The sequence below is a fragment of the Pogoniulus pusillus genome, chromosome 29 (genome assembly GCF_015220805.1).
Source record: "Pogoniulus pusillus isolate bPogPus1 chromosome 29, bPogPus1.pri, whole genome shotgun sequence".
NCBI classification, from domain to species: domain Eukaryota; kingdom Metazoa; phylum Chordata; class Aves; order Piciformes; family Lybiidae; genus Pogoniulus; species Pogoniulus pusillus.
Genome location: NC_087292.1, coordinates 4,372,998 through 4,399,447, shown reverse-complemented (window position 1 = coordinate 4,399,447; position 26,450 = coordinate 4,372,998). Strand labels below are relative to the sequence as shown.

The following is a 26,450-nucleotide window of genomic DNA, read 5'->3' as shown; positions in this document are numbered from 1 at the left end:
TTGGATGCTGCCAGTTATCAGCAACATCTGGTCAGTACAGATTGCAAGTATGCCTTAGCAAAGTAAATGCACCCAAAGGCCTGAGCAACAAGCACATGGTAAACACAAATCTAATGCAGTTAAACAGCAATTAACCACACTGCAGTTATCAGAAGTGTCCTGTTTAACTTAAGCAGTGCCATCTCTGGCACACTGAACGGCAGCTTGTCTTCAAACTGTTTCATTGCAGGAAAAACAGCTGATTTCATGGAGGTTTGTAAGCAGCTGCCACTGACTTACTAAAACTGAACTACTGAGAGTGGCTGGTAGAAAAAAAAACAGTCCCCAGAAGAAACTGTTACTACATCCACCAGATCAGCACACAGAGTCCCCAAGCCACTCTGCAGATGCACAGACACCAGGCAGGCTCAAAGAGCAAAGCTGGAGGTTTCTTTACAGAGCACAAAATGCTAAGCTTATTATTGTGTCTGCAATAGAAGAGATGGGCACTAATATTTTTCAGCAGCATAATCAGCCTGCTTTAGCTTCTACTTCCTTGCAAGTGCATTGTCTGAGTGAGATTTATTGTTAATTTTTTTGCAGGGGTGCTGAGCAGGCTTAACATTTGCTATGAGAGAGACCTTTGGGATATGTCCTTTACCAAGGAAATATTGGAGCTATTTGTTTGTTTCTTCTTTTCTGAAGAACCACACAGAGTATTATCAGAAGCTTTTCAGATTGTTTTCTACCACAGCATGATTCAGAAATAATAAACTAATCAGTTTTATGTTGTCAGAACAAGAGAGGAAAAGAGACTTCCTCAGATGTCCTGGTGCTAGCCGTAAACTGACTGCCCTTTTGTCATTCACCAAGTTACATAAGTGTGCAAAGCTGACTGTCTTTAGGTGGCCCAGAGAGAGATGAGACATTTTAGTGGTGACCCAAGTGGGTAAGTGACTCTTTTTGGACTGTGAAGCTTAGCACAGAACACGCTGACACAGTTAGAAAAACAAAGAGTGCTCACTGCATGGATGGGCGAGAACTCTGACTTCATCCACAGCTATGTAACCTGGGTGTCCTTTCAGGGAGACAGACTCAAAGATCACCTGGAATACAAAATGAGACAAAGCTTTCTTAGGAAGAACAGCTACCTTAGTCCTTTGGCTCTTACCCCAATACCTGAGTATTTTGAGGCATTTCACCACTAAGAACAAAGGGATACCCAAGGCAGTTCAGGATTTATATGCACACCAAAGACTGAAAATCTGTTTGCTGTGGAAAGCAAAAAAGTTAGAGCAACGTTCAGGAGGATTAGAGGCAACAGTGTGCTGCTTTCATTTGGAAGAGCAAGAAATGCCCTGTGTATAGACACGCCTCATACACCAGCCCCAGAACACTAAGTGGATAATCATCTGACATCTTGTTCTTAGTATGCCTCCAAATGGTGGAGAATGCTGGATGTGAGATAAAATTCTCTTATTGAATCAATAACCCTGCATGGGTTCATCTGGAGAAAAACCTTCATCTGGCAGACATGGTCACTGCAGTATTAGAAAGCAAACTGCTTTCCAGGGCTGCCCCTGGATTCTAGTTAGTGCATGGAAATAAGATTCCCCCCAGATATAATTCAGCTGTTTCTGCTTTTCCCTGCATTGGACTAAGCTTGCCTCTGAATGAATAATCTTTGTAACCACACGTGGCACTTCTCTCCATTAGTGGCACACTAACCAGCACTTTCTAGTTCATTCATGCACTTGAATAATGGAAGTGTTGCACTAATTTGGGTTTAACAGAGCGATATCCAATTACAGATGAGCACAAATCTCATTCTTCCTTATGGCCTCGTGATTTTACCTGGGAAACTGCTCTGATCTGTAGCATCCTGTTATTAAAATCATACAGGCTGTTTAAAAACACTGGTGAGGGAAAAAAAAGAGAAGCCTGTAACACTGATAGAGAGACTACTAAAGCCAAGTTAGCTACTACTAAACGAGATGGCTAAAAATGAGAAGACAGCATTAAATGTGGTGCAGATTGTCCAACAACGAGAGGAAGATAGGACATGAGTTGTGGGTTGTGATCCCACTACAGTCTACAGCTTCCTCCCAAGGGGTAGTGGAGGGGCAGGTGCTGAGCTTGTCCCTGGTAACCACCAACAGGACATGAGAGCTGCATCTGAAAAAGGTCAAATTGGGCATTAAGGAAAAGGTTCTTCACCAAGAGGCTTCTTAGGGAAGAGGTCACAGCACCGAGCCTGTCAGAGCTCTTTGTCATATGGTTTAGTTTCAGGTAGGAGAAGCAGGGAGTTGGACTTGATGATCCTTATAGGATCTGCTGCCCCAATTCAAAACTACGACATCTTCTGACATATGTCCATTAGAAACAAGGCAGGATAAAAGCAGGTAGAGCACAAAAATCAACAGGCAAAAACATAAACTAAGAAAAGCTCGAGTGCTAGCAATATGTAGAAACAAAGGCCAGCTCCAGAGGAGGGAAGAAAAACTTAGGCTGTCCAAAGAACGAGTGCCTAGAAGATATAATAACCCAGAGAACATCAAAAAGTGGTTTATGCTGTCAAGGTTCTTGACAGGTTTTTTAGGGACTGTATACAGGAAGTCCTTAGTTCAGGAATTTATAATTCATTTTGGAAATACAATGTCATTAATGAGAAAAATGACACTGGGAGGGGCACAAAAGCAACTCCTGTGACTTCCTTCAGACTTGGAATGCGACTAATGCAGCTCCAAACCCTTCTTTTCTTCTTGCATTTGTGAGCTACTATAAGCCACCATCAACCAGTTCTCCATTTCCTGCAAGCCAAGAACTTGGGAAGAAAAGTTCTCCAAGGCTTTGGTATTTGCTGTTAGCCTGTGGCAAAAGGAAGCCCTAATACACAGAGGATTGTCTTCTGTTGTCCTCACATGGACAGAGTCTTTAATCAATCCAGCACAAAGCAACTTCAGCTGGTCAGCTTCTCCAAACTCATCCATATGGGTGCAGAACCCACTGCAGAGTGAAGGATTCCTCTCAGTTCACACAGCACTGTTTTGACTGTTATCTTTCCCACTTTACACTGGGATAGTGTTGTTACTTCCCAGTTCAAACTACTACTTTGCTGTCACTTCTGTGTTTTGTAGCATCTCAGCCCTATCAATGCACCCAAGTTTTGCTATCAGAGAATTCAGATCCCGCACAGGGAAAAGCCCAAAATCCAAGCTCAGGGAGCCAAGTTCTGTATGTTTCACACCGAGTATCTCTGGTGTCCTTTTAACTTCAGTTGGAAACGTAGCACAATGGCTGAGACACAGACATTTAACAGTGCCTTCCACTTAAGGAATGTCTCAGAAATGAATACAGATGACAAAATGCAAACCTGCACTCTTAAAAACCATTTAATGCTTCTGAGAACTGCAAATGCGAAGTCATTTCATGTTTCCTGACCAATAAAGCATTCTACATTTCACTGCTGCTCTACAGCAACCACATCTGTGCTTCCAGAGCAGCCTGGCTCATCTGTTGTGGTACAACAGTTTTCTCCTGGCGTGGATCAATATCGTTCCTTGCTATACATCAAAAAAACCTCTCTCTGGCAGACTCTAGTGCTGCCCTTGGTGCATTCTGGGACTAAGTTCATCCTTATGGCAAGCAGTAATTCAAGATTACATGTATTACCTTTCTCCAAGAACTATTACAGCTTTTTCTCACTGCACTCAAAACATCTGCAGGCTGGGAATCCAGCTACGAGTAACTCTTGGGTAGACACCATAAATCTCCCCCATGCCCACACCTCCATCTCAGCAGAGCACTTTTGGATCCAGGTGACTCATACAACCCTCGCACAGAACTGCCAGACCTAAATCACAACCTCTGAAAATCGACTTGCTTGCTGCTTCTCCACTAGTCACATCTCCAAAGCTCACAGCACTTGGTGAAGCCTCAATTCCAGAGTGGGTAGCTTCACATTTTTCTTTTGCCTGACTGAATTCTGCAGGCTGCAATTGAAGGTGGGGTGGTTTCTGTGCATTAAGAAAATAAGCCACATTCTGCCTGACACAGATTTCATTATCCAGGGGAAAAAAAAAGCCTGGGTTTTCTTTTTTTTTCCTGTTTTACCTGGTGCTTTTGAAATATAGAACATGCTTTCAGGCCTCCTGCCTACAAAGAGTTCTCCAGACATGCAATTTTGATTTAAAGCTGACAAATAACACTCCAGTGGCACATCCTAAATTGTTCAGTGTGAAGAGAGACACTCCCAAGGCAACAGTACACCCAAGCTTTTGTCATCCTGCCACCTCTGACTCCTTAAGTCAGATGCCTTCCTTTAGGCTGTCAAATAACAATAATTTTCATTAAGTCCTTGGCTGTATTTTCCTCTTCACTTTTGCAAGCTTAAGGTTTGGTTTTCTTCTTTTTTTTTTTCCTGCCTGCTTTTCTTTCATTCTCTCTCTCTCTCTTTTTTTTAAACCTTGACAAAATGTAGAATCTCAGAGGACTGCAGACTCTCGACAGACAATGGTGTATAAAATCAAGGATTGATGATAGTCCAGCCTCTTAAGATTCCTCCCCCTAACAGTTGGACAGAGGTCAGATTTTAAATGCTGTATTTCAGGAGTAAGAATACAAACAGAAGCAGAAGGAAACAGCATCCAAAAGTTAAAAATAAATCCAAAACCCTCTTGCAATTTCTAGGGAGGAATTACTCCTAGACAGTCACTTCTGGCTTCAAATCTGTTCAGTTTTGTGCAGCAGTGAAAAATTGCTGTTTGATTTAAAGGCTTTTTCTTGCTCAGGAAAAGCAAACTTGACCTGCAGAAGGACTTGTCAAAGAAGTAAGGCAGGCTCAGGAAGTCTACTGTCGGTATATCCAAGAGCAGGATCTCTCTTGCTGTGAGATCAGACTGTCTTCTCCGTGTTTTCAAGCACTGATTAGCTGGGTGAAGGATCATTTCTGTTATCTCTGTGCAGCAACCACTACCAAGCAAATTCTGGTTCACACCCAGGTTCATGGTAATGCAAAAGGAGGATAAGCACTTTAACAGGACTCTGGCACAAGAGAGAAGTTGTGCACAACCCTTCAAGTGCCACTTTTCATGCATTTGCATCTCTTTATGCCTTCCTCTCCTCCTGTGGAGTAAGCACTACGTAGTCTGCTGATATCCCCAACTCTCTTTCAGAATATTAAAGCATTCTACTTCGGCTCAGATTTTATAGACCTCCTACCCAGTTATTAGAAGCAAAAAGAGCACAAAAAGTGAAAGCTTTTCTACCTGCTGTTTTATACCCACAGACTATTTGCTGCCTTTTCATAGCTTATTCAGTCGTAATTCCTATCTCACTCGCCTCTTTTATTAGCATCACATGTGCATCAGCTTCTCCTGAAAGGTTTAGGGTGCAATTACCCCCCAGGCTTTTAAATGTTTCTGCCTTGAACATAAACCACAACAAAAGCACGTCTTCAATGCCTAAGGAGAAGTGTGAGAGTCCATTGTGTGCAATCTTGTCTAATTAAAACTAAACCAATGACTGTATACTTGCTACATTAAGTTTAAAGTGGACAATTAGCAAGTAGCTGCATAATTAATCAGACCAAAACCCAACTCATCCATAAACTTTACCTCAACTTTGTGCTTGTTGACAAAAAAAAATTCAATCTAACAGAATAAGTTATGTTGCCATCAGTGGTAAAAAGAGAAACATAGGAACTGGTGAAGAGTATATTCACGGTCCTGAGCTAGAGCAGAGCTGTTTCTGTTCAGGGAGTTGGACCCCCAGCTCAGTCTCAGCTCAGTGTGGCACTTTCTGAAGTTCAGGGCTGGTTTGCACAGCTAGGAGAAACTTCTGGGAAGAGTCATTGCCAAAACCTGGGCTGCAGAAAGGCTCTGGCTGAGACCTGCTCCTGTGCACAACCAAGGGCACTGCCACAACTTGTGCCCTACATTGGGGTACAGTCAGTCAGAGGTGGCACCTGCAGGGAAGAGCAGACAGGACAAGTGGCTCTCAACTGATCAACAAGGGATTGCACCCCATGGACAGTATCCTCAGGATCAAACTGAGGGACCACCAGGATCAGCCTCTTCTTCACTGGCTGGTATCCCAGGAGGACTCTGCCCATTCTGCTTTTGGACCTGATATGGGTATTCCTGGATCCAGTTCCAGAACCCAGCTCCTGAATTCAGTTACCATCTGCCCCTAAGCCCAGTCTGGAACTTGCACAACACCTGCCTTCAGCATCAGTGTTGATGGTGACATCATTGCTATCAAGGGTGGGGTTCCATATCAGTTTATGTCTCTTTGTCTCTATTTCACTGGATTGTCCTTCTTTTCATCCCAGATGGTTTAGTTTCTTCCTGCCCCACTCCCCCCTGGCTCCTCCATCCCACCAGTCTCTCTTCCCATCCTACTTACCCCCACCCCCATCCCATGCCATCAATCTCTATCGCTTCTTCCCTTTTGGAAGAGAGAAAGGTCATCAGGGAGCAGCTGCCACTCATTTGGAGGCTGGCCCAGCCCTAACCCATGGCACTCAAGTTAAGAACATGGTGCAAGATTTTATTAGGAGCTTAAGCACTTCCAAGTCTCAGATGAGCACAGGGAAGACTCAGATGCAAAGCTAAACAAACATTCCTTCTTATAGAACCAAGGGTCAAAAACAGTTCAAACAAATGTATTCAGAGCTCCAGTCACACATCTAGTGCCCTGGTTGCATTTACAGTTACACAGTGCCCCAGAAAGTGCCACTACAAGGCTGCTTATGTGCCAGTTTCATGGTGAACATCTGGGTCTTGTCTTGCCAGTCCTTTGATTCCCAGCAGTCTACCAACCACTCTGTATCCTGACAACTGAAGAAAAAGAGTGAAGCAGGAAGAAGTATGAGAAGATGCCTACAGAACCCTTCTGCTATAAAAGTGCTTGGGAAAAGGCATGGTAGGGATCTGGCTTTCAGGACACCTGTTGCTAACAATAGCTTAGTTCATACCAAGACAGACATGCAAAGGAAAAAGAGTGATAAATATTGCAGCCTCATACCTGGTAGAAATGTGGCCAGAAGGTACTGATGGCAAGTTCTGCTTTCACCCAGCCTTCTGTCACAACCCCCGAGACGTTCCATATGGGATTGCCCTGGGGACCTCCATTCACCTTCACATAGACATTGAGCGAGCCGGGACTGGAGCGGTCTCTGCTGGACAAGTAGTAGTGGAAGTCAATGCAGTGAGTGTCGTTCTCCTTCAGCGTGGGCAAGAGCAAGTGAGCTTTCTGCCCAGACGCCCGCCCGGAGCTGTTCACCATCATGAAGGAGCCTGCAGAGGAAATCAAAGAGAGAACAAAGAATGGGTTTGCTTGGCTGCTGGAGTACAACCAGGTTTGGCCATCAGACAAGAAAGCCAGGAAGGGTTTTTAAATCCTAGTGACAGGATGAGGGGCAATGGCTTTAAGCTTGAGGAGGGGAGATTTAGACTGGAGATTAGGAAGAAATTCTTTACATTGAGGGGGGAGACACTGGCACAGGTTGCCCAGGGAGGTTGTGGATGTTTCCTCTCTGGAAGTGTTCGTGGCCAGGTTGGATGAGGTCTTGAGCAACCTGGGCTGGTGGAAAGTGTCCCTGCCCATGGCAGGGTGGTTGGAAATAGATGACCTTTGAAGTCCCTTCCAACCTAAACCTTTGTATGAATCTGTGAAAAGTCAGTGATTCCCTTAGAAGCCAGAAAACAGAACACTGATCTGAAGATCTCAACCTATTTTTATGCTAGTTGGTAGCTATCAAGAGGAAAGGATATTAACATCACAGGGTAGAAATACAAACAGATTCAGAGCCAACAAGAACCACTTTCATTAGGGGACTTAAAAGCCAAAATAAAAAGTACTATTTATTTTGCTTTTATTAGTTGACAACCTTGTGACAACACAGCCACTCATAGCACAAGCAGAAAGCAGGATCTCCTACCACATACAGCTCCCCAAAGACACCCTCGATACGAAATCTACAACAAGGAACCCAATTCTCAAATGTTTGGGAGCAAATTCTCCAAATTCAGATTCTCAGATGTTTGCCTACGTGGCCTCTGCCTGCTTCATGCCTCGCTGTACCTGTGAAACCTTCCTCTTGGCACTGGAAACCACTGAGGGGTGAGATGTGTTAAGAAAAACCCAATCTCCAGAGCCCAAATGAGTTAGGTCTGTTAGCATAACATCAACATCTTGACTGGAAATAAAGCAACAAGGACAATTAGTCTTCTAGGAGGGAAGGACAGGCTGAATCTAGGGAGGGAAATAGATACCAAGACAATTTATGAGTTTGTTAACCTGGAAGCTTGCATCACATTAACCACAGCACTTGCTGTTGAACTCTCATTTTGATTCATCAAGCAGTTATTTCACAGCACATTGTGTCTCCACTTATCTCTTCACAGATGCATCAAGGTGACAAATGTTAGGAATAAGCAGAAAACATTATGAGAGTTATTTGATTCAATTCTGCTTAAAGGATCCCCTTTATGTGCATAGAGATACTCACGTTCAGAAAAGGCTGAAGAAAATACCAAGGCTGTGGTGGGGGAGTGGAAAATCCCTGTGTCAGCAGCCAGGCATGATAATTTTTAATCAAGTGCAGCCCCCTTGACACTCTGCACTGCAATGCTGCTGCCAAGCCATGTTACCAATGTATTTCTCTGCTGGCCTCTTGCAGATCACAAAAGATTGAGTTTGAAAAGCCTTGCCTCGCTTCTAACCTATTGACTTTCCCTCCTCTGTGCCCTAGCAGTGTGCCACTCAGATGAGCTGGATAAACATTTTGATCAATTCTGTGCAGTGAACAGCCATACACTCTAAATTTATGCCAATAGATACCAGCAACTTTCTCCCACAAGCATGTTTTCCCCCCTGTGTTTATGTGATATATATGCATTTTGTAAAGGATTGAAAAGAAGGGATGCAGAGGAAGTCAATCTTCCCAAAAAATCAGACACTCCAGAGACCTCAGAAAATTCAGGCACAATGCAAGCACAGCAGGGAAAGAGGTTGCACTAGGAAAGAGCAAAATTTATGGGCAAGATGCTCTCTGCCAATCCTATCTTTCATTCTGGTATGCTGGAAATAAAAATGGCCCCAAATCAAGGAAGTCCAGATTCATAGCAAGGGCTTCAAGAAACAGAAGAGCTGAACCCAAACTTTGCAGTTTCTCTCTAATAAAGTCCATGAGATGGGATCCTGACAAATGCTCACTGGGGATCTAATTCTGCTCCCAGTCAACCACAAAATCCCCTTCCTCAGCAAGTACTGGATATGTGTTGCTCTTAGAAACACACCCAACTAAATTACATTTTTCAGAGACTGAGACTTAGATTCTGTTTCTGCAACCTAAGATAATTTATTACCAAAGCAGCACAACTGCCAAGAGGGTTGAAGAGGCAAAACAGCCTAATAGTTAGGGGAATAGGCTGGAAAACTCACAGCCTGGTCTCCGGGACTAATTATGCCACTGACTTCCATGATGTCTGTCCGTGCACGTCTGCCTTATCTTCCCTTACAAATAAAGCAAGATCAGCCCTAAGAATCACTCTTCTACTGAGGAGCTGGGAGGAAAGGCACTTGCAAAACTGCTGAGTAGTAGAGCAGCAGAGCAGCTGCTGCGAAAGGCACTGCCCAAAGCGTGGCAATGCCACTTCAAGAGTCAGTACAAGGTGCATGCAGCAAGGACAGGTTCTACCTCTGCCAGATCTGATCCTTAAGGATGATGGAACAACAAAACAGAACAGAAAAGCAGAGCTCTTGAGCATCCACAAGGGTTTTGATCAGTGCTTGCCACACTGAGAAGGAGCCCTGAACACTTTTGAGCCCTCACTGACTGGATCACAGGGCACAGTGACAGAGACCTGGAGCAGGCTACCCAGAGAGGTTGTGGAGTCTCCTCTGGAGACTTTCCAAACCTGCCTGGATGCATTTCTGTGTGAACTACCCTGGGTGATCCTGCCTTGGCAGGAAGGTTGGACTAGATCATCTCTGGAGATCCCTTCCAACCTCTAAGGTTCTGTGATCTCACTCAGATCACAGAATCACTCAGATCTTGGAAAAGGCCTCCAAGATCATCCAGTCCAACATATTATCTAACCCTTCTCATTAACTAACCCATGGTACTAAGTGCCTCATCCAGCTTCCTCTTAAATACTTCCAGGGATGGGGACTCCACCAATTCCCCAGGCAGCCCATTCCAACGCCACTCACTCTTGCTGTGAAGAACTTAACAGCCAGACTGAACCTGCCCAGGCACAGCTTGTGTCCTCTTGTTCTGTCACTGGATGCCTGGGAGAAGACACCAACTCTGGGCAACCTTCTCACCTTCTATATTGTTTTACCTTGACTTGCATAATATATGGATTTCTACCCTAAAAAAAAACCTACTCTGGAGCTGTGCTGTGCCTACCACAGAGGAGTCTTGCACTGCAGGAGGTAGGTGTCTCAATGACAGAACAAGTTAAACAGTATTTCACTTACTTTCAGGGTTAAAAATAAGCTTTCCTCTGGTGGAAAAAAAACCACATCAGCTTTTAGAAGAAAGTTCAAAGCCATAATAACTTTCTTTTTACTTTTTGCCACCCACAAAACCACGAATCACAAACTATTTGAAGTGGCCAATGGCCTCTACTGCAACTCCTGAAGATTTTGGAGTGAGGAGCCTGAATCCAGTAGCAGACAACATGGGCAAGCGAAATATCCAGCTACTGTTAGCACTGGTGAAAGAATTGGTCCTAGCTACTGAAAAAGTAGCTTTATAAGCAACTATCAAATGTAAAGTAGTCATAGTTTCTTATTTCACAAAATCCCACAGCAGAGAGAGATAGAAAGGGGCCTTTGAGATCATCCAGTCATAGAATCAGTCAGGGTTGGAAGGGATCACAAGCATCATCTAGTTCCAATCCCCCTGTCATGTCCAGGGACACCCTATTCAATCCTCCTGCTAAAGCAGGGTCACACACAGCAGGTTGCCCAGAAGCACAATGTGCAGATGGGTTTGGAATCTCTCCAGAGAAGACTCCACAACCTCTCTGGGCAGCCTGCTCCAGGGCTCCAGCACCCTCGCAGCAAGGGATTTTTTCCTCATGTTCAGGTGTAACCTCCTGGGTTCCAGTTTGTGCCTGTTGCTCTTTGTCTGGTCACTGGGGACCACTGTAAAGAGTCTGGCTTCATCTTCTTGCCCTTTTATGAGGGTTAAAAAGAACCCCTCTCAGGCTGCCCTTCTCCAAGCTCTACACCCCCAGGGCTCTCAGCCTTTCCTCCTCACAGAGATTGCCTTGGCTCTAATTTAAATTTCCCAGAGACTCAAATATAATTGGAAGAACCAATAACAATTTCTAGGATGCCCTTCCCTCTTCCCCCTTCCTTCCCAAAAGAAAAGGAATTAGATGGAGAGAGAGAGAGGAAGGTAAGCAGACCCAAATCAATGATCTCACTGTGACTTGGAAGTTACAAGAAGTTTAACAATAAATAAAAGGTATATGAGGTAGGGAAGTCACAAAGGTGTAGGGAAGGGAAAACAAAGTACAAACCCTGTAAATATACAACCAGATTTGATGGCAATGGGTGATGGCCACGTGGTGAAACAAAGAGAACCAGGAACAGGATAGTGGTTGCTGTCGAGCAGGAGGCAAGGGATTAAGAGCAACAAGAAATCCCCCTGCTTTTATGGATCTCAGGAAGTGGGAGTGGGCTAACCACCATCACCTGGCAGTGTTCAGACCCACTCCCAGGGAGGGGTCAAGACCATCTGGGGTATGGTTCAAAATCACTCCCCCAGGAGGGTTAACTGTGTACAGATGTGCTCCAGGCTCCTTAGTGCCTTTGTAGCCATTGCTGAACTCTCTCTGGTAGTTTCCTGGGTCTCTTGAACGTCAAAAGGTTCCTTGACAGGCTCCAGCATCGGCAGCTGAGATCTGCTGCCCTGCTGTAAATGTCCATGCCAAGCAGCTTGTATGAGCAGCAAACATCACTTAGAGCTGCAGAAAATTGCTCTCACCAGGAAAAAAAATTAAAGAAAGGGACCTGGGGGTACTGGTAGATAGTAGCTGAAGATGAGCCAGCAGTGTGCCCTGCTGCCCAAGAGAGCCAATGGCATCCTGGCCTGCATCAGGAACAGTGTGGCCAGCAGGAAGAAGGAGGTTATTCTGCCCCTGTGCTTAGCACTGGTCAGGCCACACCTTGAGTGCTGTGTCCAGCTCTGGGCCCCTCAATTCAAGAGAGATGCTGAGGTGCTAGAAGGTGTCCAGAGAAGGGCAACAAAGCTGGTGAGGGGCCTGGAGCACAAACCCTATGAGGAGAGGCTGGGGGAGCTGGGGTGTTTAGCCTGGAGAAGAGGAGGCTCAGGAGTGACCTCATTGCTGTCTATAATTACCTGAAGGGACACTGTAGCCAGGTGGGGGTTGGGCTCTGCTCCTGGGGACACAATCTCAAGTTGTGCCTGGGGAGGTCTAGGCTGGATGTTAGGAGGAAGTTGTTGGCAGAGAGAGTGATTGGCATTGGAATGGGCTGCCCAGGGAGGTGGTGGAGTGGCTGTCTCTGGAGGTGTTCAAGAAAAGCCTGGAAGAGGCACTTAGTGTCATGGTCTATTTGACTGGATAGGGCTGGGTGCTAGGTTGGTCTGAATGATCTTGGAGGTTGATTCTATGATTCTAAATAAAAAAATCCCACCCAACCTTTTAAGGACAAGTGTGGTTTTCCTTATTATCCTTAATAAACTTGACACCTTGTGAGGCAGAGCCTGACAGCCTTCTTTAGACTGAACACAGAACTGAAGCTAATAGGACTTATTCTCAATTGATAGACCTTTCTGTGCAAATAAAAGAGATACAATCTGGTCTGGCCCCAACCAACCACTTGTCACATTTGCTGCTCACAGAAAGAACCAGGGAATGAATTTACATGTCACAAATGGAAATTATTGATCGGTGGATGACTGAAAGTCACTTAAATGCCTCCAGGCAAGGATCTGGATAAAAGAAAAGGTATCTTGGAGAAACTCTTATTTAGGGCACTGTAAATGCAATTCTGAAAGATAAGAACAGCAGACAAAAAGTCATAGAGCCTCATTGTTTTGTTTCCTTCATCCAGAAAGTTCAAGTGTCAAAAAATCAACAGTGAACTGAAAACAGCAGGTCAACGGAAGCTCTCCTCCTCCACTCTGCACCAGTGAAACCAGATCTGCAGTACTGGGTGTACTTCTGTGCTTCCCAGCTCAAGTGAACAGGAAACTACTAGAAAGAGTCCAGTAGAGGGTGCAGATGCTGGGCAGCCTGAAGCACCTCTGTAATAAGAAACGGCTGAAAGCCCTGGGGCAGTTCAGCCCGGAGAAGAACAGCCTGAGAGGAGATCTGATCAACCCTCATAAATAGCTGAAGGGATGGGGGCAGGGGCAAGAAGATGGAGCCAGACTCATTTCAGTGGTGCCCAGTTATAGGCCAAGGCAAGGAGCAAGAATTGGAACTCAGGAGGCTCCACCTGAACATGAAGAGAAATGTCTTTACTCTGAAGATGCCAGAGCCCTGAAGCAGGCCACCTAAAGAGGTAGTGGAGTCTCCTTCTCTGAAGAATCATAGCATCATAGAATCAACCAGGTTAGAAGAGACCTCCAAGCTCATCCAGTCCAACCTAGCACCCAGCCCTATCCAGTCAACTAGACCATGGCACCAAGTGCCTCATCCAGCCTTTTCTTGAACACCTCCAGGGACTCTACCACCTCCCTGGGCAGCCCATTCCAGTGCCAATCACTCTTGCTGTGAAGAACTTCCTCCTAACATCCAGCCTAGACCTTCCCCAGCACAACTTGAGACTGTGTCCCCTTGTTCTGTTGCCAGTTGCCTAGGAGAAGAGATGCCAAAACTGCCAGGATCCTGGGCAACCTGGGGTGGGTGACTCTGCTTCAGCAGAGAGCTGGACTGGATGATTCCCAGAGCTCCTTTCCAACTCCTGCCATTCTGTGAAAAACAATTTGGGAGGCAAAATCGCCTATGCTGTGTAAAAGTTCACCGTTACATTTATTGGACACAGAAGTATATGCTCATTGAAGCAAACTGAATATGAGGCCAATTAAACTTAGTGCTCTAGAATCAACAGGCTACATTAATTAATATCGTGCTGGTTTTGTCCTGCATAACCAAAAAGTGCTCTGTTTGGATCAGTCAGAGGCAAGGAAGATGGGAAGCTGGTAAATAAATTCATTTTTACAAATCCACTCAAGCAACAGGAACATAAACCAGCTCTCGCTCGTGGTTATTAAACATACCAATGAAAACTGGGGAATTAAACCATGAAGTGCTCTCTAGCTGGCCATAAATTTCAATTTTCCCCCTGCTTGGTGCATAATGATGCCTTGATAAGCGTCCTATTATTGATGCATCTGCAACATATATCCTCTTTTTGAAGCTGAAATGCCGCTCCATAGCAGATGGTGGCTATTGTGTTTACACATCAGCACTTTATGATTGCATTTTCTCACGTCTGCAGTAAAAAAGGAGGCCATAATTGAGTTTTTAATGGCTTTGCACATTGTTCATTAAGATTACATGAGTGTGCTCTGACAAACGACAGCTGAAGAAATGAACCGCTGAGAACCTCTCGTGATCACCAGCCAGACCTCAGTTGATGCTGTTTCTCTGTTGGCTCTGCAGAACTGTGCTGTTCCAATGTGACATGAGAGCAACCACGAAAAAACTGAATGCAGACTCAAAAAGAGAGCTGTCGAAATGCTCAACTGTAAAACAAGACTTCCAAACCCCTGAAAACCAGCATCAGGTACAGAATGTTCTTTTGGGAAGAACAAACTCCTTCCCAAAATACTGGGATGAGCTTTCCTGCAGCTCCACCAGGTGCACCAAGCGTGCCTTAGGCACTTGCTTATTTCCCAAGAACAACTCAATGTCCAAGAAAGCAAGTCTGGCATCTCTCCTTCTTAGGGTAGAACAAAGCTCTCTGTTGGACTCTCACCAGCAGGTCCCTATCTTCCTTGAATTGAGAAGCCCAAAACTGAACACAGTATCACAGGTGTGGTCTCACCAAGGCAAAGTAGAGGGAAAGAAGAACCTCTCTAGACCTGCTGGACACACTTTTCTTGATGCACCCCAGAATACCACTGGCCCTCTTGGCCACAAGGGCACATTGCTGTCCCTTGCAGAGCTTGCTGGCCACCAGCACTCCAAGGTCTTTCTCTGTGGAGCTGCTCAAAGTAGCTCCAACATATTGATGTGGAGAGACTTCCTTTTACAAGAGTGCTTTGACTCTTTCCCAGAGGACTAGAGTTAGGATTAGAGTCAGTTCACTACCTCATATGATGACCTGGAAGTCCTTTATCATAAGTGTTTTACAGAAGGACAGGTGAAGCAAGAGGCACCAATGCCAGCCAGCTCAGCAGGCTCCTGCCTTTCCTAGGAAGCTTTCCACATGCCACTTTTTGATAGCTTTTGGTAGATGATATATTTCCAGTGCCATCAAAGCAAACTTAATGCAACAGGAGAGATACTGAAAGGCACCTACAGCAAGTATAAAAAATATGTTTAAGGACAGTCTAGGGAAAAAAAAAGTCCTACCTCAATACCTGTTTTTCAGCAGTGACAAAGCAGAACATAAGAATCAGGGTATTGTGAGATAGAATTTACTATTTCAAGCCCCTGACAAGCAGCTATACCAAGATTTTTTGCATCTACTCCTTTCATTGGCTAGCCACAGACTGGTATCCTTTCATATTTTTTTGTTGAGTCAGTCAGGAACAAGACTCTGTCATAGAATCTTAGAATCATTAAGGTTGGAAAAGATCTTTATCATCATCGAGTCCAAACTTCTCCCCAACACTACATTGACCACTAAACCATGTCCTGAAGTGCCACATCTACTCATTTTTTGACCACTTTCAGGAATGGTGACTCCACCAGAGAATTATAGAACCAACCAGGTTGGAAGAGACCTCCAAGATCATCCAGTCCAACCTAGCACCCAGCCCTAGCCAGTCAACCAGACCATGGCACTAAGTGCCTCATCCAGGCTTTTCTTGAACACCTCCACAGACGGTGACTCCACCACCTCCCTGGGCAGCCCATTCCAATGCCAATCACTCTCTCTGGCAACAACTTCCTTCTAACATCCAGCCTATACTTCCCCCAGCACAACTTGAGGCTGTGTCCCCTTGTTCTGTTGCTGCTTGCCTGGCAGAACTGACCAACCCCACCTGGCTACAGCCTCCCTTCAGGTAGTCGTAGACAGCAGTGATGTCATCCCTGAGCCACTTCTTCTCCAGGCTAAACAACCTCAGCTCCCTCAGCCTCTCCTCATAGGGTTTGTGCTCCAGGCCTTTCACCAGCTTTGTCACCCTTCTCTCTCTCTGGGCAGCCTATTCCAATGTTTGACCATGATTTCAGTGCAGATTTTTTTTCCCCTAATGTCCAAACTAAATCTTCCCTGGCACACTGAAGCCATTTCCTCTTATCCTGTCACTGATAACTTGAGAAAAGAGACCAACATCCACCTAACAACCTCCTTTCAGGTAGTTGTAGAGAATGAGGTCTCAGCCTTCCCTTCTCTATACAAAACAATAACAGTTCCCTCAGCCACTCCTCTTAAGACCTGTTTTCTAGACAAGCTCTTAACAAGCTCCACAGTTCAGCTGCACACTGTTGTGCTGGGGAAAGCAAAGAATTACTTCCACATGCTTGTTTTAAGCTACTGCCACTGCATTTGGATTTCTTGTCTCCTGAAGAGTTATGATTACCTTCCTGCTTCACACTTATATCCTTACTACTCAAACTCATGTGAAACAACTCAGCCTCTGAAACCTCTTCCCTTGAGTGATGTAGGACAGACAGCAGAGTTTGTACAAACTCAGAGTTAAGCAGTGTGCCCCAAAGCAGCTGCCACCCCTTTGTCAGCTGTTAGGACTAAATCACACCCATAGGTTTTATATCTCAAATGGAGGCCACTCTGAATTCATCTACTAGGGAAATAAAAGGAGTTTGATTCACAGATAAACAGAAACAAAAACTAGAAGCTGAGTTGAGTGTAATGCATGAGATCACCTCAATATCTCCCTTGAATTGAGGAGCCCAGAACTGGACACAGTACTCAAGGTGTGGTCTGACCAGTGCTGAGTACAGGGGAAGAATAACCTCCCTCATCCTATTGGCCACACTGTTGGCTCATCTTGAGCCTACTATCCACCAGTATCCCCAGGTCCCTTTCTTCCTGGATGCTCTCCAGCCACTCAGTCCCCAGCCTGTAGAGCTCAGGAAAGTAAAGCAGATTTCCAACAGCTGTTAATTGCCTGCTGCAGACTCATGCATTGATTGCAGCATCTGAGCCAGGAATGACTGCTGGCACTTTTGGTGGCACTCAGACACTGTCACCAGGAAATCACAGGTGTGATCGACCTAAAATCCTCTCTCAGAGTTTTGCAGGGTCTGAATAATGGTGGCACACAGACACTGAAGGATGCTAACAACCCAGGAACAACCCTCAGCCAAGTAGCAGCTTACCTTAGTCACTCCTGAGGGAAATGCTGAAGTAAAGAACAGCTACTGCAGGGGCTTTACCATTCTAAAAGGGAACAACTACCCCTAAGAGAAGAAACAACATCAGTGGTCAAATCACCTTCTCCTCCTCACCAAGTTTTTGATTTACAAAGCACAAACCATTGTTGGGCAAATTTCAGACAGAAGCCAATCTGGATGCATTCCTGTATGGCCTGCCCTAGGTGATCCTGCTTTGGCAGGGGGGGGTTTGATCTGATGACCTCTGGACGTCACTTCCAACCCCTGACATTCTGTGAGAGCCATTGTTCAAAATTCACAGCCATGTGGTAACCACTCTGCACACCTCCTGCTGCTTATCTCCAAGCTCCCCAGTTATTTCTAGAATTTTCTTTCACCTTCCATAAAGGTTGCTTTAGGAAAAGACTGATTTCCACAGCTGCAAGCCTAGGCCCACTGAGAACCCAAAGATTGGTGTGTGCTGCAGATCAGAAACAACTCTCCACGTCTCAGCAGTGAGAAACTTGCACAGAGATTCATTGCCAGCATTTAGTGTTGCTAAGGTCACTGCTGTAGAACACATCAGAGTGTCCTTACTCCATTATTTATACATATGGCATAAATTGTTTGGCAATTAAAAAAGGGTCCACTGGCAGAGGAGCTAAACCAGTCTGTAAGGTAAAGGAATCTTGTCATGAATGTAATTCTCTGTGAGCAGTAGGCAAGGATTCTCTACAACTTTAATTACACCTTCTTTATTACATTGTCATCCTTTAGAAGTGATGAAAATACACAACAAACCCTGAAAACTGAACAGGTTTTGTTGCTTTTTTTAATTCCAGCTGCCTGACAACTATCTATCCTATCAATCACTGTCTTAACACTGGGGGGAAATGAAGGCAAGTGATTTAAACATTTAATAAAGTTTAGGTTATTAAATGGGCAAATAAACAAAATAGAGGGGATGGCCATAATTCAATATAATATCTTCATTTAAAGGCATTGCAAATCTTGTTCTTAGCACCCAAGAGCTTTATTACAGATGAGCCTTGGAAGAAAAGGAGCACAGAATTGTGTTGTAGGGACATGAGCAAGGCTCTGCACAAAGCCTCTCACAAATGCTGTTCAAGAAGGCTCAGGGTTCACCACAAAGCCAAATCTCTTCCTCACCTGCTCTGTGACATCAGCTGCTGCCAGATGCCCCTCTCCATCGTGGGAATGGCAGTTTCATTAAGCAGCCTCATCACATTTTTAAGTTCAGGATACACAACTACTTGTATAATAAGAACAATTTATAGTGGGGTGCTGAAGAACTCTCTTAGGATTAAATATCAACATCCAAGGGGTTCAGAGATGGTAGTCAGTAAAGACTTCACTGAAAAAGTAATTGCTATGTACTCTGCCTGCCTCAGCTTGTGTTCAGGCATGGAACTTGTTCTAGAAACATAATTCTCTATCTCATTAAAAGCCAGTGGCTGAAAAGAATCTGTCCAAGCAGGTAGATTTGAGGAAAGTATGGTTTAGGTTGGTGACTACCAGCAATGAAATAATTAAAGCACTACTCAATACTGCAACAGCAGCTCTGCTTGGAGAGGACAAGACAAAACCTAAAGCCTGATGCCTTTCAGTATCTGTCAACACTCTTCAGATACAACGGTTGATCAGTCAAGACATTAGCAGCCATCCTTTCCCACAGGGTACCTTCTTTGTTCTCTGCTTTCATTGTGTTGCTCTTGCTTTCCAATTCTGGTTTGTTTTTTTGGCCTCATTCTCTCCTCTAACAACACTGGGAAAGATGATGGACACAGACTGCAAACTCCATTATCCCTTCTTCTCCCTTCCCAAGGATGCAACAGATACCTGTTGGCTGCTGGCTTATTGAGAGGTGTGCAGCTGGATGGCTCAAGGCTCATAATAAGGTTCAGTATAATTTGGTTTGATTATTCTAAAACTGAATTTGAATTCTATCAGGTGGTTACTCTGGTGTCACTCAATGTTCCCAGGCACTAGTCTCTGCTGATAGTTGACATCAGACAAAACCTTCTGCATGTTCAGCACCCCATGAGATCATGGGTTGAGGTAGATGTGTTTGTAGCTTCTTGCTCTTCTCGGTAAGTTGATGAGCCATGCTCATCTTTTTGCTGTTCTGCTTAATTAAAACCAACATCCAAGGTAAATTGCTGGGCCAGTTGGACCCTAAAGGTTGAGCTAACAACAATTTTGCCTAAGACACTCTAGAATTACCTTTGGCATCAGGGAGACAACTGCCAGAGGTTATTTTGGTGACAATATTGCTATATCAGGAGCATTGAAATCCATGTAGCTCATGCTTGTAATTGTTTTAAATCACAGAATCAACCAGGTTGGAGGAGACCTCCAAGATCATCCAGTCCAACCTAGCACCCAGCCCTAGCCAATCAACTAAGTGCCCCATCTAGGCTTTTCTTGAACACTTCCAGGGACAGCCACTCCACCACCTCCCTGGGCAACCCATTCCAATGCCAATCACTCTATCTGGCAACAACTTCCTCCTAACATCCAGCCTAGACCTCCCCTGGCACAACCTGAGACTCTGTCCCCCTGTTCTGTTGCTGGTTGCCTGGCAGAAGAGACCAACCCCACCTGGATACAGCCTCCCTTCAGGTAGTTGTGGAGAGCAATGAGGGCCCCTCTGAGCCTCCTCTTCTGCAGGCTGCACACCCCCAGCTCCCTCAGCCTCTCCTCACAGGGCTGTGCTCCAGGCCCCTCACCAGCTTCGTCGCCCTTGGCTGGACACCTTCCAGTATCTCAACATCTCTCTTGACTTGAGGAACCCAGAACTGGACACAGCACTTAGGCTGTTTGTTTGCTGAACCATTAAAAGCAAATAGCCAAACATTTTTTTCTTCTTTATATACCTGGTTAGAAGAGCCCCCCCAAGATCATTCAGACCAACCCTCAACCCAGCATGGAAGGGTCAACACTAATCCATGTTTCTGTGTGCACCAGGTCCACACAGTGCTTGGACACCTCCAGGGATGGGGACTCTACTACTGCCCTGGGCAGAGCATTCCAATATTTGACAACCCTTTCACTGAAGAAATAGTTTCAATAGCCACTCTGAACCTCCCCTGGTGCAGCTTGTTCCCATTTCCTCTACTCCTGTTGCTTCTCATCAAGGAGAAGAAGCTGTTCCCTCCTCATTCCAACCTCCCTTCAGGTAGCTGTAGAGAGTAATGAGGTCTCCCCTCAGCTTTTTCTTCTCCAGACTGAACACCCTCAGCTCCCTCAGCCCCTCCTCACAGCCCAGGTGTTCCAGGTCCTTCTCCAGCACACCCTTCTCTGAACACACTCCAGCACCTCAGTGTCCTTCCCATAGTTAAAGGCCCCGAACTGAACACAACACTGAAGGTGTGGCCTCACCAGTGCTGAGCACAGAGGGATGCTCACCTTCCTGGCCCTGCTGGCCACAGCATTTCTAATACAATCCAAGGTGCCATTGGCTTTCATGGCCACCTGGGCACACTTCTGCCTCATGTCCAGTCGACTGTCCACCAGTTCCCCCAGGTGGCTCTCCAAGTTGCAGTTTTCCAACCACACATCCGCAGGTCTAACTTACCATGGGGTTGCTGTGACCCAAGTGCAGGCACTTAGCCTTGTGGAACTTCATACAGTTAGCCTTGGTCCATCAATCTAACCTGTCCAGATCTTGTTGCAAAGCTTCCCTACCCTGTAGGAGATCAACCCAATCACCCAGACTGGTGTCACCTGCAAACTTACTGAGGGTGCACTCAATCCCCTCATCCAGATCATTAAGAAAGATACCAAAGAGGATAGGCCCCAGTACTGAACCCCAGGGCACACCACTGGTGATTGGGCAGATTTAACTCCATTCACCACCACTCTTTGGGCCCAGCCAACCCATTTTTTATCCAGTGCAGCACTCACTTGTCCAAGCCTTGTGCCACATTACACGATTCTAGAGCATCAGAGGTGGTTTACCTGTCAGCCAGACTTAACTATCTCATTAGTAGGCATGCAGCTCCATTACTAGCCAACATTTATTACCTGTGCAGCTTGTGTGAACCTCCCATATGCTTTGTCTATGTAACACTGCCTAGAAGCTGCAGAGGGATTGTTACCTTTTCTGGCTGTGACAGAAAACACACATTAAACAGAACGCCAAAAGGCAACTGCAGCAAATGATGTCTGAAGAGGAATTGTTTCTTAAACAGTTTGGTTTTACATAACTGTGCTCCAACCATATGGTCACTGATTTGCACAGGGAAGAAAACAACACAACAGCTCTGCACCCAGAGCGTGTTAAAGGTTATGTGCTGAGCTCTTCTGGCAGCAGATCCCAGCTGTGGTTCGGTTCCAACAGCGCTGGGTGCTACTGAAGCCAGTGATGCTATTCTGGGTGTACTGCAGTACAGCTCAGGATGGAATCTGGCAGGTGAATTCAGAAAATAATTAAGGCCAGCTCACAAGCCACCAGACAGCACAGCAGCACAGGAATTCCTCAGAAGGAGCGGCTCAGCATTGCAAAAGCAGAGGCTGATGCAGACCACCGCAGAGGCGTGCTGGCAGGGGAGAAAGAAGCCTCAGCCATTCCAACCCATGTCTTTCCCAGCTGTGATCACTGGCATTTGCTCATTCCCATGGGAACTAAATTAGACCAGATTTTTGTTTTAAATGGGCAAGGTTTGTTTGCCACTCTTAGCTCCTGTTAAAATTGCAGCCACCTACGCAGGGGAGTTACTATCAGCATGGCTTTATAAGGAGAGGCTGAGGGACCTGCAGCTGCAGAGAAAACTGAGAGAGGATTTAATAAGTGTTTATCAATATCTGAGGGCTGGTGGTCAGGAGGAGGGGGGCAGGCTCTGTTCACTTGCTCCCTGGGATAGAACAAGGAGCAATGGACATAAGCTGCAGCACAGGACGTTCCAGCTCAACACAAGGGGGAATTTCTTGACTGTAAGGGTCCCAGAGCACTGGAACAGGCTCCCTGGAGAGGTTGTGAAGTCTCCTTCTCTGGAGCCTTTCAAGGCCTGTCTGGATGTGTTCCTCTGTGACCTGAACTAGATTGTATGGTCCTGCTCTGGCAGGATGATCTCTTTGGGTCCCTTCCAGCGCCTGACATTCTGTGATTACCTTTTTCAGGGGTACTGTACTGTTTGGACAGACACTTTCTAGCAGAGTGTTAGTAGTTCAAAGACAGAAAAGGAAACACCACCCAGTGGCTACTACTACTGTTTGGGGGAGTGGTCCAAGTCCCCATGAAAAACCAGTAATTTAATTCCAATCATAGAATCAACCAGGTTGGAAGAGAGCTCCAAGCTCATCCAGTCCAACCTAGCACCCAGCGCTATCCAATCAACCAGACCATGGCACTAAGTGCCTCATCCAGGTTTTGCTTCAACACCTCCAGGGATGGTGACTCCACCACCTCTCTGGGCAGCCCATTCCAATGCCAATCACTCTCTCTGCCAACAACTTCCTCCTAACATCCAGCCTAGACCTCTCCCAGCACGACTTGAGACTGCATCCCCTTGTTCTGTTGCTGGTTGCATGGCATAAAACACTGACCCCCACCTGGCTACAGCCTCCCTTCAGGTCTAAAGTAATGGAAGGACAAGGGCTACAAAAGTTATTATTCCTCTGTGTTTTTTTGAGGCCATCTGGAAGCCTGTGTAAATATTTTGTACCTAACTATCCAAAAGTACATCTAGATTTAGCTCCTGTGGGCTGCAGCTCGTTTAGAACCTAACAGTGTTATATGTGTGGCATTAATTTTTTAGAAGAAATTAATGGTATCTACTAAATCACATTTTCTGGTTCAGTTTTTTCCTGCTGCAGACCAGCAGTGCTGGCTACCACAACACCCACCTGAGCTTCACAGGTGACAGCAAACTGATGTCATGCATGGAAATTCCAAATATTTCACTTGGAGGGTCCCTTGAGCTGGTGGATGAGAAGCTCAACAGGAGCCAGCAGTGTGCACTTGCAGCCTGTAGGGTCAACCAGAGCCTGGGCTGCAGCAGGAGAAATGTGGCCAGCAGGTCGAGGGAGGTGATTCTCCCCCTCTGCTCCACTCTGGTGAGACCCCACCTGGAGTACTGCATCCAGTTCTGGAGCCCCTATTACAAGAGGGCTGTGGAGATGCTGGAGTGTGTCCAGAGCAGGGCCATGAGGATGCCCAGAGGGCTGCAGCACTTCTGCTATGAGGACAGTCTGAAAGAGCTGGGGCTGTTCAGTCTGGAGAAGAAAAGGCTCCAAGGTGACATTCTTGTGGCCTTCCAACAGCTAAGAAGGCCTGCAGAAAAGCTGGGGAGGGACTTTTTGGGATGTCAGGTGGTAATAGGACTAAGGGGAATGGAGCAAAGCTGGAGGTGGGGAGATTCAGACTGGATGTGAGGATAAAGTTGTTGAGCATGAGAGTGGTGAGAGCCTGGAATGAGGCCCCATGGTTGGAGGCGTTTCAGGCCAGGCTGGATGAGGCTGTGTGCAGCCTGCTCTAGGGTAGGGTGTCTCTGCCCATGGCAGGGGGGTTGGAACTGGCTGATCCTTCTGGTCCCTTCCAACCCTGACTGATTCTGTGAATTAATCTAAACACACCTTTCTCCCCAACTAAGTAGCTTTTAGGTAGCACCTGCACATCAAAATCAGGGCTTTACTTAGCCATAAAGACACTGAACTGCCTAGAAGGATTTCATTTAAATAAAGGGTAAATATAACCACACTGTAAACACTGCACCAACATTGTTTAAATGGAGCTAAAAAACTACACATAGGACAGGGCTGAGCTCACAGAGAGACTTTTAGTTTGCAGAGCAAACAGAGTTTGCAATGTAAATAAGAAAGAAGCCACAGACAAGACACAGCCCCTAACCCATCTCACACATGCCAGCAGCTTCTCAAGCTCCTCACAGCTCTCAAGGAATTTTCCTGCTGGTGGACTGCTACTTATTTAATTGCTCATTTCCTCTTACAGAGTGTAATTTCATGTGTTATTAGCAAAGACATTTGGGCCATCAGTTGTTAACCTGCTGCCACATTTGCCTATGTTCAGTCTCCACTAGTCCTCAAATCTCACATAGAATTTTGTTCCCCCTGAGGATTACTTTCTATAATGAACTCTTGGGAGGTATTTCAAAAGCTTGGAAATCCTCAGTAAATCCAGTTTTAATCCATTATTACACTGGCATAGAAGCAATTTCTGTGCAGTAGAAAGTCACAGCTTTCCTCCACAAACGCTCTGCTGGTTAGGCTTCCATGCTGGATTCACCCTAAGTGGATTCATCTACTTGCTATTGTTGCAATTGTTTTATCTCCAAGCTTTCTAGGATCATTCATTTTTTCTTTTCACAGGATATAAGGGATGGGAAGGGACCTCCAGAGATCATCAAGTCCACTTCCCCTGCTAGAGCAGGACCAGAGAATCTAGTGGAGGTTGCACAGGAACAGTCAGGGCTGGAAAGGCTCCACAGAAGGAGACTCTACAACCTCTCTGGGCAGCCTGTGCCAGGGCTCTGGGATTCTTACAGTAAAGAAGTTCCTCTTCATGTTGAGGTAAAACTTCCTGTGCTGTAGTTTACATCCACTGCCCCTTGTCCTATCACAAGGCACAACTGAGCAGAGTTTGTCCCTTCCCTCTTGCCCCCCAGCCCTCAGATATTTATAAACATTGATTAGATCCCCTCTAAGTCTTCTCTTCAGCAGACCAAACAGCCCCAGGTCCCTCAGCCTCTCCTCACAGAGCAATGCTCCAGCCCCTTCATCATCTTCATAGCCGTCTCTTGGACTCTATCCAGTAGATCCCTCCTGAACTGGAGAGCCCAAAACTGAATGCAATATTCCAGGTGAAGTCTCAGCAGGGCAGAGTAGAGAGGGAGAAGAACCTCTGGGCCCCTCAATTCAAGAGAGATGTTGAGGTGCTGGAAGGTGTCCAGAGAAGGGCAACAAAGCTGGTGAGGGGCCTGGAACACAAACCCTATGAGGAGAGGCTGAGAGAGCTGAGGTTGTTTAGCCTGCAGAAGAGGAGGCTCAGGGCAGAGGTCATTGATGTCTACAACTACCTGAAGGGACATTGTAGCCAGGTGGGGTTGGTCTCTTCTCCAAGGCAACCAGCAGTAGAACAAGGGGACACAGTCTCAAGTTGTGCTGGGGAAAGTATAGGCTGGATGTTAGGAGGAAGTTGTTGGCAGAGAGAGTGATTGGCATTGGAATGAGCTGCCCAGGGAGGTGGTGGAGGCACTGTCCCTGGAGGTGTTCAAGAAAAGCCTGGATGAGGCACTTAGTGCCATGGTCTAGTTGACTGGCTAGGGCTGGTTGCTAGGTTGGACTGGATGAGCTTGGAGGTCTCTTCCAACCTGGTTGATTCTATGATTCTATGATTCTCTCTCAATCTGCTGCTTTTCTTTAAAGGAAACAATACAAACCTCCCTGGTTCTCTTTCAGCAGACAATTAAACAGCTATGAAAAATATAATAAATAAGTCAACCAACCACTTCAGTGAAAAATCTCCTCAGGTTATCCCAAAGACTTGTTGTCCCTTGACTGTTTGCCCAACAGTGGTCTGCCAGCCATACAGAAAAGTCCAAAAAAGACATAATAATTGCTAGAATTAAGACTAATGCTAAGTAATCATTGAGACCATCTGGAGCAAACATTTTTTCACCAAGGGAAGAAGCTAATTAGTGATGGTGTAGCTGATTCACCAGTTCCCAACGAGATTTAAATGGGTATCTCCCCTTACCTTATGCCGTGGCTCTCTTCACCTTGATTTCAAGTGTCTACATCAGAACTTAGCAGGCTCCTTTATAACACTGAAAGCAGAGTGGCATTTTTATCCTCAAAGTTTGCACTAGTCTGCTCATCAGCAGAGTCCCAACAGTCTCTCTCAGTTAGTACTTTCAGTCTTCAAATGTAGAATAGAATTGTACAATTGCTTTGGTTGGAAAAGACCTTTAGGGTCACTGAGTCCAACCATTC

At 45.7% G+C, this 26,450-nt stretch overlaps 1 protein-coding gene across 13 annotated transcripts in view; it reads right to left on the bottom strand.

Moving 5' to 3' along the window:
• The window catches only part of PTPRT (protein tyrosine phosphatase receptor type T), a 767,160-nt gene that overhangs the window by 349,114 nt on the left and 391,596 nt on the right, over nucleotides 1-26,450 (bottom strand). For 11 of the 13 annotated variants that reach the window (XM_064167548.1, XM_064167549.1, XM_064167557.1 and 8 more), the window contains 2 exons: nucleotides 7,006-7,277; nucleotides 1,004-1,085 (listed from right to left, as the gene is read on the bottom strand). In XM_064167548.1, the coding sequence (XP_064023618.1) occupies nucleotides 1,004-1,085; nucleotides 7,006-7,277 (354 nt within the window). Of the gene's footprint in view, nucleotides 1-1,003; nucleotides 1,086-7,005; nucleotides 7,278-11,519; nucleotides 11,602-17,483; nucleotides 17,504-26,450 lie in introns of those variants that run through there. The other 2 variants (XM_064167561.1, XM_064167560.1) reach the window with 2 other exon arrangements.